This window comes from Pyrgilauda ruficollis, unplaced genomic scaffold, assembly GCF_017590135.1.
Source record: "Pyrgilauda ruficollis isolate IOZ18807 unplaced genomic scaffold, ASM1759013v1 scaffold2, whole genome shotgun sequence".
Classification (NCBI taxonomy): domain Eukaryota; kingdom Metazoa; phylum Chordata; class Aves; order Passeriformes; family Passeridae; genus Pyrgilauda; species Pyrgilauda ruficollis.
Window position 1 is genome coordinate 23,387,196 of NW_024519206.1, and position 16,177 is coordinate 23,403,372.

Genomic DNA, 16,177 nt, shown 5'->3' on the forward strand with positions numbered 1-16,177 from the left:
TATGTAACAAGATTAATATGCTCACCTACCTTTGTTGTTTGGGAAAATAATCAACTGAAGCAACTTAGAATTGCTTTAAATATCCAAATTCTTATTTCTTTTGTAATGCAGATTTTGAATTGGTAAGTTTTGCTTTTTTAATTTAAAAACGACTTCTTCACTAAGTGGGTGGGTTCAAAAGCCAGTCAAAATGCCTTCTTCCATTTAAAGACCTTGAAGAAATCACCATTTGCAGAAGGTCTGGCTTTTACACACACCCATACACACACACATATATAAACATTCACTGTTTAACTTTTAGATAAAGGCTGAATATGGTCCCAAATAATTTACTGAGTTGTTTTAATTATGTGCTGTAGTATATAACATTTTATAAACCATGGGGGTTAGCTTCTGCTCAGAAGCTGCCTTTTGAACATGCAGAATGCTGACTGCTTAGTTAAAACCTCTCACTCAAGGGACATAAAGAGTCCAGGCATCATAGATGTGTGACAGAATGTGAGAAGCACCTTATTTACTTTCAAACACTTTACATAATTCTGCATTTCTCATGTTACAAGACTTACAATAATTTTACAGTAAAAACTAAAGGGACAAACATCTTGGACAAGTCCAGACTACGTCCTTATCCAAAATTTTAAAGCCAGTCAAGGTCCTTTTAATCAAACTTCTTGCTGAAGTTTCCTATCTTTATAGTACATTCAGATCATATTCCACACTTTTTGTTAGTTTTGGATTTTTTTTTTCCTTCATAGTGGGGTTAGGAATGCTTTGACCTAGCCAAATGCAATCTTTCAGAAAAGTATCAACACCCAGTATTAATGCCACATGCTATGAAGGATCTTCCCAAGGTATATGCCTCCCAAAGAAAGGCCTTTCTGCCTGTGCAACTATAAAAAAAAATTTTTCAAGATAAAGAGCTGTAGGGTTTCTAAAATCATTTTTATAAAGCCTCTTAATGAACAAGTACTAAGCTGATGAAGGCATCCAAAACCAGAACAATACCTGGTTAACTGCCAGTGGCACGGTAATGTCATTTAAAATAAAATAGTCACCACATGAGAATAAAAGACAGAATAGCAGCAGCAATAACCAAGAAGCTGCTTAAACCATAATATAACCATGTACAGCTTGAAATCTCACTCTCAAGATCCCCAGAGCTGCTGCTGTGACCTTGTTTAGCTTTATTTGACAATTAAGTCATCAATCAAGTCAGTCATGTTTTCTCAAAAAAACAAGGAAATGAAAACATCACAAATAATAAGCCTCTTAAAAGAAAACCACACCACTGCTCTCCACAAACCAAAGTTTCTCACCACTAGGATTTGGCCTTCAGAAGAAGCCCATCAGTCTCTTCTCCCCTCAGGGCAAGGGAGAGTGGAAGCCTACTGTAAGACAAGCCCTGGGTTTGACCTTCACAGCTGTGAGGGCACAAGTGTGCTCTCACCCAGCTTTACATAACACTGCCCCACTCTGCTCTCAAGTTCCTTCAGGCAAATATTGCAGGGATCTATAAATAGCTCTTCCTTGTGTAAGGCTCACATTACACTGCGAGCTTTTTACAGCTCCCTCTCCATTTATTAAATATAGGCCAAAAACCATGCTCTCCGCACCATACCCCTCTCTCAGTGAACAAACCAAACTGCAAAAATGTAAATGGTGCGCTCCCTTTCCTGCAACACCTCATGCTCTTGGCTGGGAGATCTTCAGCTGTGTACCTGCCTTGGAAAGGGAAAGCTGTCCAAACACCTCCACCACTAAGGCAGAGTGTATGAGAACTGCATGTGCAAGCAAACAAGGAATTCATGAAGAAAGAAAACAAAGCTCAGAGGTATGGCAATGCAAAGTGTAAATACCCCAAACATGTACTTTCTTTTCACACCCATGTGTGTGCAAGATGCTCACTGAGGTAGATCACTACAAGATGGGTTCAAAAGGCATGGACCAATACTTGTTGAAGATAAGATCTTATGACTTAAAAAAGGCAAAACAAAAAAAACCCACCTAATAATTTTGGATTAGGCTGCTGTTATATTTAGTATGGACTCCAGCCTCAAAAACAGTGAACACACAAGCTAGAATATAAGAGCATCAGTTTTGGTACATAAACACCATCTCTGCCAGCATATCTCCTTTTACCACTACAAAAAGGCAGGTATCAAAGATTTGTCAGAGGTCAGGTATGGGGGAAATGACTACATTAACAGCAAACCAGGTCCTCAAACAATATGGGTGAGAACAGTGATAACAGAAAAATGAAAAATTCTCTTTATTTATGCACCACAAGTGAATGGAACTCCCTACTTCTTTACATCTCCACAAACCTCAAAAGCTTTCAAATGAGAGTTTTGGGTACAGCTTTTCTGCTAGTTGGGGTGAGCTGTTGATTACCACAAACTCTCTGAACTGCAGCAGCTGAAGTAACACCACTGTCCTTGCTCTTGAGTGCTGAGCTCACTTCCCATCCACAGGAAGGATCAGTGGGAGCACTTGCCCAGAAGCAGAGGAGGGAGTCACAAATGCACTACACAAACATGAACTAGCTACTTGTACAGGGGAAACAAAATAAAACCCCCCAAGAACTCACTGAAGAATGGCTAGGCCTAAGACAGCAGGCAGTAGGTAAAGATATTCAAATTTAAATCTGTTCCCATTCCAAGCTAAATCCCTGATGAGCCAGCCCAGCCATACTCTGCTCCTTAGGGCAACACTAAAGAGCAGGGGAAGACAGCCAAAAGACCATGCTAGTATGTTGGTTTCCCACCACCACCACACTACTGTTTAATCAAAAATACAATACAACTAATTGCCAGCAAGTCAGGGCCAAGAGTTTTAGTCAAGTAACTCTAAACAAAGAACAGACTGGCTCAAACCAAATATAACCAAATATTTATCATGGTTTAAAACCTGTGGGAGAGGGGGGAATTTTAAACTTGTTTTTCATTACTATTGTTCTTCTCCTGTTACAGGAGGAATTTCTCCTTTCTCACCCTCCACAATGACTTCTAAGAGTCTACATGGAGTTGGTAGACTTTAATTTTTTAAAAATATTGATTTACAGTATTGGAAAAAAGTGTCATTATTTAAAATTTCAATAGCTGACCTTTTGAAAATGTTTGCACAAAATCTCATATAACACAAGACTGCTGCTTTTCTTTACTGTTTCTTATTGCACACAGTCAGTGAGAGCAGGGATAAGAGGAATGAAATTCTTTGCAAACTGCCTGAAAAAAAACCCAACAAAACAAGCACAGAACTCAAAAAACTCAAGACCCACACACCGTTAACTCCTGGGTCCTTATCCATTTATTTTAAGACTGAGTTTATTGCTTTGGACTAAGCTGAATAACTATATTAAAAGATGATTAAAAAATAAGACCAACAAACAAATCAAAATCCCACCTGCTGAGTAGGAACAGCCTTTTTTTTCATAAATGAAGAAATTTAAATATCCTCTTGCTGCTAGAAGCAATTTCAGAGACAACTACTGGGAAGCTTACCTCCAAGGACAGTCAGACCACCAATTCCTGCTCTGAGTAAGATGCTAAGTCGATCTGCTTTGGCTCACTAGCATCACTGGCCCTCACTCCCTGGCAGCAAACCTCCCCACGTGCTCGAGCAACTGGCACAATCCAGTGAGAGCCTCCATCATTCTTCAAGGTTGCCTTACAATCCTGAACGTGCACAGAGTTTCTCAAAGCCTATCCCACAATTTCTTAACTGGCTGTTAATATCCCTGGGCCTCATATCCATTTTCTTTTGCCATCTCTGATTAAGTGTGTATGGGAGCAATGCTTTCAACCATACACTGTTATGTTTGAGAGGACACGAGTGAACTGAACGCAGCTCTGTCACGAGCTCTATAATTACAGCCCCTCCCTAAAGCTCTGGGCTGGGGGGAATGCAGATCACAGCCCTTTTCAGCCCGGAGAAAGCCACATCTCCAACACTTGGTGATATCTGAATCTCACAAGCCACTTTAGGTACCACTGTTGGGGAGTGACACAAGACCACAAGTTCATGAACAACAATCCAGGGCCTTATACCAAAGCCTTGGTCACATGGCCTTCCCAGCAACTGAGAGACATGTGTCCATGACTAATGAGGGTGCATCTCAACACACCATTCCATGCAGGACTGCTTCCCTCCACTCCCCTAGGGGCCATTGGCTACAGCAAAAAAAGCCATTTCATAGCCCTTCTCAAAAAGCAACATTGTAGTTTAAAAATCTTGAATGTATTAGTTTTAAAATCTTAAATGACTTCTGTTGAGCCATTTTTCTGCTACTGATGCTTGCGTGAAAACACCAAGAATAAAATAAGAAAATAAGAATTTGTTGTTTAAAAGTTGCTCTGTATAATCAGTATATTAGCATATATATGTGTCTGTGTCCTTGGGAACCTAGAAATGTTTATCTTAACAACAGGCTGTGGAATTTTAGGAAACTGAGCCAATTATCCATGGCTTAGTGCCATTAAAGTCAAAGTCACACAAGCAAAGATTTTAAACCAGAGTTTTTTAGAATTCAAGGGCACTAACATGAAGATGGCAAGGACAAAGCTGTGATACAGTCTTTACACACACACATACACACACAAAAACACCAACCCCAAACAAAACAAAAGAGAATAAACTCTCCTTACAGGGGAGAACTACACAAGAGCTTAAGCTAGGGGGTATAAATACAGATTAAATACAAGCTCAGTTTTTGCTTCATTTGCAGACTATCTTACTTAGATACAGACTGAAACTGAAATCCTGCATTGTGGCCTTCCCCAAAGAACCACAAAAACAGAAATTTGGATTCACTCAGTGCAGATGGATCAAATGGTTCCAGACCATTTGGAAACTGACTTTGGAAAATAGTTGTGATAACCATTAGACAAGGCACTTTCTGAAGCTGTCCTCAGATAAATTGCTGTGTGCATGTACATGTTCTCCAAAACACACAACAGATAGTCCTGGACACTGAACCTCACTTAGCAGATTCATGGCACAGGCAGTAAGAAAGCATTGGACAAACTGCCCCGACAGCTCCAGCTCAGTTGGAATTCTCTGCTGAGAATGAAAACTACTGTAAGTGGACTAGACAAGCTGACTTGCTCTACCATCAGCCATTTCAGTTCCCCACTTATCAACATGCCTTGTGACTTAGTTGTATCTTAGCACCCATTCAGAAAGCATTCAGAGTCTACCAACAGCTTCAGGCAAGCAACCCAGCCAGCTTTCCATGAGGAAAACAGTTATTAGACAAACCTTTTTCCTATATGTTAAGGATTTTATTCTTTGTGTGCAAGACTGAAATTTCTCTGAAAGTGGAACTTTTCACTACAGTATCAAAAACAGCCCTTGCTTGGGCAATAAAAAGAAATTGAACCCATTCAGTAAAATATTATAGAGACATGCTGAATGTAAAAGTGCAGAGAACAACATGAAGCTTTACAAGGTTGAAAAGCTCAGCATTTGAGGCAATTTTTATTCAGTTGAAAAGTATTTTTTAAAAAATCACTAATGTTGCCCATCTGCAATTTAAAAGAAATCCTCTCTCAAAACAAGTATATTATGATGCTTAGAAATGTCTTCCTTCAAAATGCTTCTTCATGACCTAACTTGGCAGAGCAATGGTCCTATCAGCCTCAGAACCACAATTAGAATTCATTTCCCTTGACTCATACATATTCTAGCATAAGGAAAGTTATCATTCCCAATACTCAGTTTTCTCAAAATAACTGTAGTAAGACCGGAACATGGTCTGGCCACAATTATATTTGAAGATGATACATTTTGAGATCATATGAAAGTATCACTAAAGCCAAAGTATTAATCTGTCTGTTTGAAAGACTCACATTTTTCATTTTTTGTGCACGAAGAAATGAGCTTCTATCAAGGGAGTTGTGGAAGATTCAGATTTCAAGAGCAACAGGTAAAATGGAAAGCAAGGCCTACAAGTACAATCCTTAATATAAACACATGAGTTCCTGAAAGGAGCAGATCTCTCTACCTACTCTTAAATTCCCTGTGTGCGTTGCTCGTTTGATATATAAACTCTTATTTGAGCTAAAGAAGTTTAAAAGAAGCCAAGATGTGACAGCTGAAGCCAGTAACATTAAAAAGTGCTTGGAGACAGCACACCCTCAATTTCATTATTTAAGCCTTCATTAATTTTCAGTTCTCTGTCCAGTATGTTCTTACAGCAGACCTCAAAGCTTTATCATATCTCTTTTACTGTAAAGAGAGAACATGAAGCTCTCTTTGCTATTGAAGAAGGTCTGGAGAGCAATTCCTTGCAACTTAATGTGGCAGAAGGAAAAAATGAACTTGTGTAGAAAGGACTGCATATCACATAATTAAAAGCAAGAAATTTTAGAAATATACTTTTATATTCTGTGTAGGCATTGACTTCCCTGAAACAAAATCAATCTACTTAACTTGTTTTACAGTTAATGTAGAAAAACTTTTGATTTAAATTTAGTCATGCTTTAAGCATAAGCAAGGTGAAATATTATAGTGTATCTGCCTGGGGGTTTGGGCTCAAACACCATTTTAAGTAAGAAATGCTGAAATAACATTAAAAAGTATGCCAAATAATGGCAAAATCTCTGAGCTATCACTTGCCCCACACAAATAAATTTCAGCTTTTGTTTAACAAAGTGTTGGTCATCCCTTTGGTTAGAGGAACATAGCAGTCCAGACAGTTCATGCAGCAGTTCAAGCAAAACACAAGACTGTATTCTAAAGTGAAAACTGCAGTATTTCCTCTACCAGGATACATGGTATTAAATACTGTAGCTATTCCTAGTGCATAGTAGAGATGTGGCTACCCTAGACCACCCTTACATCCCTTGCTGTTCTGAATCCAGATGTTCAGAAATGCACTGTTATTCACCTGTACCAAACACAGGGTTCAGCAAGACCCTCAGTTTCTACCAAGAACCATTTTCTGTTCTTCTCAGTGAAAATTCTGCCATCACTTTAAAACCTTCTCTTTACAATATTACATTTCTCTTTTCTGCACTTTAATGTCTCTGTAAGGTCCCATGACTCAGTTTTCACACACCTGTCCCTCACCATGGAAACAGAAAAGGAAGAAGAAATAGAATGTATATACCTCATTTACACTATTGAATAAAAACACTCTATTAATATTCTTCATTAGGTTGGAATCTCCATGGCCAAAACAGGAAGCACAGATAAGTTTCCCGTGACTCAAGCCTAGCAGTAATTCCCTTGTAAACTTCCATCATCACCAACGCCAGCAACTGACAGGTCAAGGCCAAAATAAGCCACTGTCCTGCAGTTTAGAAAGGCAGCCAGCTTTCAAGGAGCAGTCAGTCTAGCACAGCCTCTCTGGGGTGAATGTGTTGGCAGCGACAAGTTGCACCAGAACCTTCCTTGACCTCTCTCTCTTTTAACAGATTTCCGTGGCAGGTTTGCAGTTCCACCACTTGTGCCCTTTCTTCAAAGCTGCTGCTCCGTGCAGACTCCGCAGGCACAGACACCCAGAGCAGCTGCAGCCCGCAGCCCAAAGTGTCTCTGTGCAACCCGAGAAAGGCACGCTGCCACCTTCTCGGCAGGGCGAGACACTGCTGAAATGCTCTTCCCCAGCCTCGCTCTATACACTGACTGCAGGACAAACAGGAAGGTATATTAATAAGCAGGAGGAACAGGTCAGCAGCTTGACTTGGATCCACAACTTTCTAGGCTAAGATCACTTGCACGCTATGCCAGATGGGTCAGAGAAGAGACCAGTTCTGCCAGAACAGGCCATGAAACTCCAAGCAAACACCACAGCATACACCCATGTGGTCTCCCACAGAATCCTACTGCTGAATTAGTGTTCATACAATCATGGTGATATGGAATAGAAGGGTGTTTTACAGCTCCCACTGATTTCTGATAATTCATGCTAAATCTGCAGTAAGGTAGGAAAGAACAATGTAAAACAAGTCCAGACACAGACAACAGATCACTTAAGAACTGGCAGTACACTTTGGGGTTTTTGGTGCGTTTTGTTTTTTTCTCAAGTTCTCAAAAAGCTTTTGCATAATAGTGCCATTTCATAGATTTCCATTCTTCCTCAATCTTTATGTTGTGTTCCGACCTGAATGACTGAAGAACAAAGCTGTTTATTTTCAAAGGGCCCTGTACAGAGATATCAATTTATAGTGCAATTAAAAAACCACAAAAACCGCAAACACACAGCTAGAACAAAGACTACTCTTTTCTTGCTGCTGCAGTGCACTTGTGACTTACTGGAGGGTATTTAGGTACAGGTTACTCAATTCTGACAGATTCTTCCTCTTTCCCCTGTACAAGTTTATTCTCATTCAATAAGAAGCTTGATTTTGCAGTCATGCGTCACAACTACGTCACTGAAGAGATATTAATCTATTCTGCTCAGTTCTTTGAATTTATACATTTATTTACAAATCAGGGCAAAATAATGTAGAATGTGCATTAGTGCACAGTGACAGTGAATATTCCTACAAATGAAAGCAGGAAGGGAATTTGAACATGCTCTACCCTTGGTCCAAACATATGTGCAGGTAACACAGCTGCACAGTGCTGAAAAGACATTGGCAGCACAGAGTTAAAGGCAACTAGAGAAGACACTGACCGCACCATTTTTATGTTATTCAGCACAATCACCAGCCTCAGCAGAGACACACATGCCAAAAAGTCTTTAAAACCAAATATTTCATGTTTGGCTACCATGGTACAGTTTGCATTCATCATCAATTCCCTTTGCTACAAGACAAGGGACACCACCACAGGCACCAGGTTTTAACCATTATGGCCTGTGCTCTTCAGACAAATTACAAACAGCTGTAAAAATAAAACTGAACTTCAGCTAAGCTAGTCTGCAAATTATCCAGAGTACATCACATGTTCTACCTGACAGTGAGCAGAAAATATCCAGCTCAACACAACTGAAGTGCCATATGCAAAGCTTTCCCACAAACATTCTATACAGACAATACAGACACGATAGTGCACCACTGGATCAAGCCCCAAAAAATCCACACAACTGCACATATAGCACAGAAGTTGGCCATCACACAATACTGTAAGCAAGACCAATGCCTACCAGTCAAAACAAAGAGATACGACATTCAGCATGAACCCATCCTGACTGGTCTGAGGAAACACAGACAAATATCTGTCTTTCAAATTTATTTTCCAGTAAGAAAGGGAGAAGTTTTTTCATATCAGATAAATGACACTTCTCCAGTATAAAGAAATAGTATGGTGGAACATATAAAACCTACCTCAAAATAGTAATAAGAAAGAAGGATGCTCTTCAGCATGCCTGCAGGCCTTCTCTTGCATGGAGTGTTACTTTATGAACACTTTCAGTAGCAATTGTCACAGCCTACCTTACTTCATCTTTGGTGTCCTACAGTAATGAAATACACATCACTGAAACGTGTCTGCTATGTGGCAGCATTCCCAGGTATGTCATTTAGAGAAGTCCCAAAGCACTCTGAATCCCATGTTAAATTCTCCACCCACAGATTTTCTTTGCAAAGATAAACATGAAAGAAAAACGCATTCACTCAGCCATGCATGTGGAGACTGAAAGACTGGGAGTGACCTTTGATTATGGCACTAAAACAAAACACACATTAAAAGTAAGAAAAAGCTGGAAGAGAGGAAAAGCACAGCAATTTACTTAGGTGAGTCCCACTATCTATTCTGCCATCTGGAAAAAACAGCAGCTTTCAGCATAGCATGTGAACTGGTGGATATCTGATATCCACATGATATCTGAGCTGTCTATATTAACCCTCGTTCTTTCTGCTGTTTTTCTACATCAGCAATCTTTTTACATAATAGTTATATGAATAAAATAGGTCAAATTGAGTCTCTCAGGGGTTTTATTAAATTTGAAGCATTAAAAAGCTGCTTGTAGCTGAGTATTACGGTCAAATTAAAGGTTCCACAATTTAAAACAATTTGCTTTTTCAGTGGCACTGTTGTCTGCATTAACTTTTCTTGGGTACTAACTACACAGTCAGGAAAAGTCTGGTATATTAGCAAATGCAGTGAACAGATTACTATAACTCTGACTTCATACAAACTGTCTCAGGTCAAAGCCTTTCCATTACGGTAGAGTGAAGAGCAGCACCTCTCAGATTCACTCTAGTTAGAAGGTGTCTGTTGAGATCCAGGCAGCCCTTGAAAATCATCATAGCGAAAATGGAAGTTTCCACTCATGAAATTCTACCAATTTTGCCTCGGTAACACAGAGATTATTCCCAGCCAAACACAAACCTGGGAAATGTGCCCTTTCTTTGCAAGTTACCAGGAAAGATCAATGTAGTCAAAACCAGAAAAAGATGGTTGGGAATGAAAGGTACCATTTTCCCCTCTCCCATTCCTATCCATTAGCAAGCAGCTCCCTTTTCCAGATCTGCGCCAGGGTTCTGTCCCTCAATGACTCTAAGAGTCTCACCAGAGTGCTAAAAATAACTTCTTAACTACAAGACATGCACATTATCAGCGGAAAACATTTCTGCAAACTTAGTAACAGCTCCACAGCTCAATCTGATGACAAGAGAGACTGAAAAGGCAGACTAAAGAATGGTTGCTGAGGTAGGGAAGCCTTTATTGCATGCCCATCCATGACCACCACAGACAGAACACATATTTTTTTCCCCAGATGACAGATTTTTTTACAGGCAAACTCAAAGTTCAGGGTTTTGCATTATAAGCAATACTTACTGTAAAATCTAAGTATGTTAGTATCATATTGATAATTTGAATTTAATGCACTTAAATAGATACTGCTTTGCAATTCAGCAGTCTTCCATGATTGTTTCTGTGGAAGTCTTCAGAAAGAACATGTAATAACACATGTAACATTCTGTAAGCAAGTGGAAGGCTCTCCACATTCAAAGTTATTTTTCCTGCTACAAAACAGTAGTAAAGCAGTCAGGGGATTAAAAGACTTGCCCAGGTCACATCTGTATGGATACCTGCATTGTGGGTTTTGCTGCTTCACTGCATGCTGTGATCATCACAGAAAAATGCACATGAAATCCTTTATTACTCAAAGCTCTGAGCTACAGAATCAAAGTAGGCCAGTTAGTCTCCAAAAGGTATGCAAAGCATGTTTCCATCAAGCCTTGAGAAGGAAGAATAATTTTAATGGCACTTATGAAATGGAAAGAGTGCTCCAACACAAAAAATACCTACTCACTTGTTCATCTTACAAACTCAGTATTTGTGATTTTTTAATTCAAAAGAAACTTGCCATCTCTCAGAAAGACACAGAAAAAGCAAGACTTAGAAACTTCATACACAAAACTGTCCTCCCTGTGAAGATCACAAACTTCTGCAACTTCTACCACTCAGTGCTACCAAAGAATACTGACTTAATTATGAAGGACGAACAACGTGGTTCTTGTGTTTTGACAACAAAAACTCTGCAACCAACTGCTAAAAGCCTGGGTCTGACTCTTATTCCTCCCCTTATTCTACATGGTTCAAAGCATTTCTTTTTTCACTGACAACTTAAGTAGTGGAACATTCACCATCAGTTAAGAAAGTTTTTGAACATGCAGGTGTCCTACTGACTCTGGTTTTGTCAGGATTTTTGAGGTATTCCAGCTGTTCACATGGAGGACAGCACTCTTGCTTTCATAACATTACTTCCCATAACTAAATTCAGTTATGAAATTATAGATCGATAAGTACAATTACATGTCATAAATGGTGATTGCATTAAGGACTGTAATTTTAGGAAGACTCAGAGTGATATCAACACTACCTACACCAGATACATTTTTTCTTGTACAGTTAAAATCCCCAGCTCCTTCCAAACCAACAATATTATTTTATTCCAAATAAATTTCTGGTAACAGCTGAAGTGATACTTGAAAACCTGGGAGGTTTTTTTTTAAAGTAAAGATTTAAGAGTATGGGTCACTTTTTTTTTCCTAAGCCTGATAGAGATTTTAACAAAGCACAACTTTCCATAACTACTGTAAACACAGAGGGAATCCACCCGTCCATTTGTTTTTCCCATGACACTTTCGTCAAAGGGCAAGTCACATCAGTTACACTGTGACCTTCCTACTGATGTTTTGTTAATGACCAGGCAATAAACAAGGAGTTTTCTGAACAGAGTTAAAAATCAGTGTACTATTGATGTAATAGCTATCATTTGAAGCTACAATACTGGGAGACATACAAATAAACTAGTTCTAAGACACAAAGAGAAAGAAAGGAAAAAGAATAGAAATCCCAGTGACCTTGCATCTTTCAGAAGTCAAGCACTTCTCAGCAAGCAGAACGACATCCTGACCAGAGTCACTACTTATTTCACTTATTCTCAGCCAAAGTTATCAGGAGGAGCACCAAAAAAGTTTACTGAAGACTCCACTGAAAGCTGAGCAAATCAAAAGAAGTGCCAGTACCAAAAGGCCAATTTTCCTTCACTCTTCCTGGTACGGTCAGGTGTAGTTGTGCAGTAACAGCTGCCATTTTACTGCATTTCCTGAGAATAAAGAGTGGGGTTAAAGGAGGGAAGCAAACAAATAATCTGATCAGGAAAAATAAAAATAAGCTCAAGGTCTCTTATATCAATACATGTCTATATTAGAGTTTCCACATGATATCTGAGCTGTCTATATTAAGCCTCTCAGGCCAGTCTTCCACTAAATTAAGCTCTTGAGTGGCTTAAAGTTCACATGATTTTTAGAGCCTATCTAGGCAGCTATTCTTTTTGCATCTCCTCTATTGAATGTCTTTTTGTCAGCTACCTTTTTCACCTTCAGTTCCAGTTCTCTGACGAAACCGTGTATGTGAGAAGCCACATGACATCAGGAAGAACATTGCATCTCTTTTAGAGAAAAAGGATTTCAGAATGAAGTGGGATCAAAGACAAAAAATTATCACAGTTGATGAGAAAATTGTTTCAGTACTTGAAAATCTAACAACATGGAACCCAAAAGGTGAAATACACTCCAATCACTTCTAATTCTCAGGTTTTCCCAGTAAGTCCTGTAATAGACTCATGATAACTTGAAGGCAAACTGTACTGCCCTAAAAGGCCATACATCCTCAGTCTTTGACTTCATATTTGAATTGTCCTAGTTAGGAAGGCTAGTAAATGTATTTTACATCAGTCCCTATACTTTCAGTTTTGTTTAAACATTTAAGTTATTCTATTTCCCTGCTAGTCTGTACAGACTGCAAGTTTTAGTATAAACCTACTGTTTGCTTTCATCCAAGCTCCCTTCACACGTGTAGAACCAAACTGCTCACTGGACAAGACCTCCTGTTCCTTACAGCATTGATATAAATTTCATCCGTATTCAACTTTCCTTCCTAGTACACAGTTAACCAGAAAGAAACAATTCTTTCAATTGCACTCTATTTCATATCACATACATTGAACATTACATTTCATATATTTAACAGAAACAGCTGGGTTACACAAAGGGGGGTGTGGGAAGGGGTTTAGGGTTTGACAAGAAGTAAGTCTGTTGAAAGTATTTCTTTTAACATGTTCCTTCCAAAAGACTTTCTCTCTACAAACTGAAAATTGCTCAACACCTGTGCAAGGCAGCTGTTCCTCTGTATTTTAGAGATTAACAAGAAACAATGAGGACAAATCCTGAGCCACTCTGATAAATGCAAGCACCTTACTGGAAGTAGACTTATCTTAAAGAAAAAATAAATGTGGGTAATTTAAGTAAATAAGAAGGAAAAAATCACTGTATTCACTGTACCTGTATGTTCTTTATCAGGAAGTGAAATGTGAATTTACAAGAGGAAAAAAATGTGAGCCACACAGAAATGAACAAGAAGAACCCATCAGATGCATTTCACTCAAAAACACTTCAGATTTTCTTTAGTCTAGTCCCTAAGGACATGGGCTTCTACCAGAATTTAAGTGCAATTCTGTTGCTATATAATCCTACCTGAACCACTGGGGATGGTTTACAAGGGGGATTTAAAAGAACCAACAATAAGGGTATTCTTTCTGCCTGATATGAGCTCCATCTCTGCCCAACTACAATTACATTCCCGTACTTTGCAACGTCATGTCAGAGATGCTAAAAGCTCTACAAAAACATCTTGTTTCCTTCCCCTTTGCTTTCCTGCAATAGTTTGAAAACAATTGTAGCACTGAGATTTTTGACTGTGTTAAGGATTTTAGGTATTGCAGGTAGTACATATTCAAAGTATTTTTATAAAGTTTTCAAATGCAAAGCTTTTCATTAAGAAATGTCAGCTTCCTTCAAGTCAGCCAATCACAGAGCAAGAAACAGCTATTATGGGCATTGTTCCAAAGCTCAAAAGCTCCCAACGATAAAAAGGTCCTTTAAACTACTTTGGAAGTTGAAATGGGTTTTGTAACAAAGAACACATGAAAAATGAAGTTAAACTTGATTAGAAGCAGTTGCAAGGTTTTTTTTTTTACAAATCCACCAAGCATACTCATTCTTTTCATGGAATTCAGACACAGCCAAGTTGTGCAGTAGCAAAAGAACTACCAAATTATAAAAAGTTGCTCCTTGTTTGATTATAGCAGTGAAAATCAAGTTGGGGGAGGGGAATCTAAAGAGCTTTCCTGACTTCCAGCCACCAGAATACAGGAACGTAACTCTCCAACAGCAATCTAATATTCCAGAGCCATTGGATTTAAAAAGCAAAACTGTTCTTTAAAAAAGGTCTACAAAGAAAACAGTTCATATTGTTCACAATTCATTAATAATTTTGAACCGGTTTACTTTTATTTTCTGTTTTAAAGTTCTGGCTTTGAATTTAAATTCAGATGAGAAAAACAAACTCAAATCACATCCGGAAAATAGGACTAATAAAATGACAACAACCTTAGTCCAGGTCCTCACATTTCAAAGGAAACACTCATGTCTAAGCTCCTTATACTGCAAGAATTTTCATTTTAACAGAATGAAGTGCAGGATATCAATTAGACAGGCATCACTAATGGCATGTTTCAATAAATGGGCTAAGAGCTACCAAATTACCTATCAGCATATACAAAGATTAATACACATAGTATATAAATATCATCACCAGGAGTGCCAACAGAAATTGGTGACAAATTAATTGTCCTGCAGATATAGGACAATACGAGTACCTCAAACAACTGCAATTTCTTTGCAACTGAAAGCCTGCAAAAGCAGGCAAGCAATTCCTCTTGCATCGATCTGCCAGCTTCCAACATAGCACATATTTAACAATAATACCACAGCTTAAGAGACCTCATGCCCAAAGCAGTTTTATCTGTAACCTTAAAATATTAGCTCAGATTCCTTCTGGTTTATTGTCAAAAAAATCTCATGGTGGTAAATAACATGCCAGTTTACTAACATTAGATGTGGAGACAGGGAGGGAGGCAAGCACAGTAAACAGTGATCCTTGACCCACTGAAGCAGAGTACACTGTCACTAACCTACTTTTGAACACCAAAGCATAAGTCCATACTCCTGCCCCATGAATCTAAAGCTGCATCTGAGAACACAAGAGCAGCTCAGCTCAGCAGTATTTGAGAAAGACGCCGGGCAGCGTTATGCAGTGCAATAGCCGAAAAACAGCATTCAACTAAACTGCTGAGTAAGGGAAAATTAAAAGTACCGAAGCAGCGCTTGCCATATTTCTTTCTTTTGACTGAGTTAATTTAAAGCATGGCCAGCGATGCCTCTGCATACACACTACATACACACGACAGTCAAAGCTCAGCTCTAAGAGCAACAACCAGTACTGGGGGATTACGGCTCCGAAACAGCCCCTGCTGTACCTGGTTTTAAACTCCTTCTGCTCCTGATCATCCTCAAAGCATTCTTCCTTTCTTGTGTCTCCTTTTCCCCACCAGAATCTCACCATTTGGCCAGCAGGCTTGCTTTAAATGTTGCTTCTATTTGTGTTTCCTGCACATGAACAGTTCTTGATGCCGTAAGGTCATTTGAATGCAATCGTAACTTTGGCTCACACACAAGTTTCCTCACCCTCTCTTGGCAGAGCAGTTACACAAACTACCAAACTGAATCAAACAGGGTTAGCCTACTCCTTTTTTCAGTCTGCTGCATTAAAACCTTGGCCTTTTAAATGCATATTACAGTATCTGCATTTGTAACCACATCCAAAATTTTTAATTTGAGAACAAAGCTGTATAGACAAATATACACAAAAATCCTCTGGA

At 38.9% G+C, this 16,177-nt stretch overlaps 1 protein-coding gene across 2 annotated transcripts in view; it reads right to left on the bottom strand.

Annotated features, from left to right (window-relative positions):
* The window catches only part of TRAK1 (trafficking kinesin protein 1), a 103,291-nt gene extending 87,391 nt beyond the window's left edge, over window positions 1-15,900 (bottom strand). For both annotated transcript variants that reach the window (XM_041466841.1, XM_041466840.1), the window contains exon 1: window positions 15,776-15,900. In XM_041466841.1, coding sequence (XP_041322775.1) covers window positions 15,776-15,861 — 86 coding nt within the window. In that variant the 5' untranslated portion in view covers window positions 15,862-15,900. The remainder of the gene's footprint in view (window positions 1-15,775) is intronic.
* Between the last annotated feature and the right edge of the window lie 277 nt (window positions 15,901-16,177).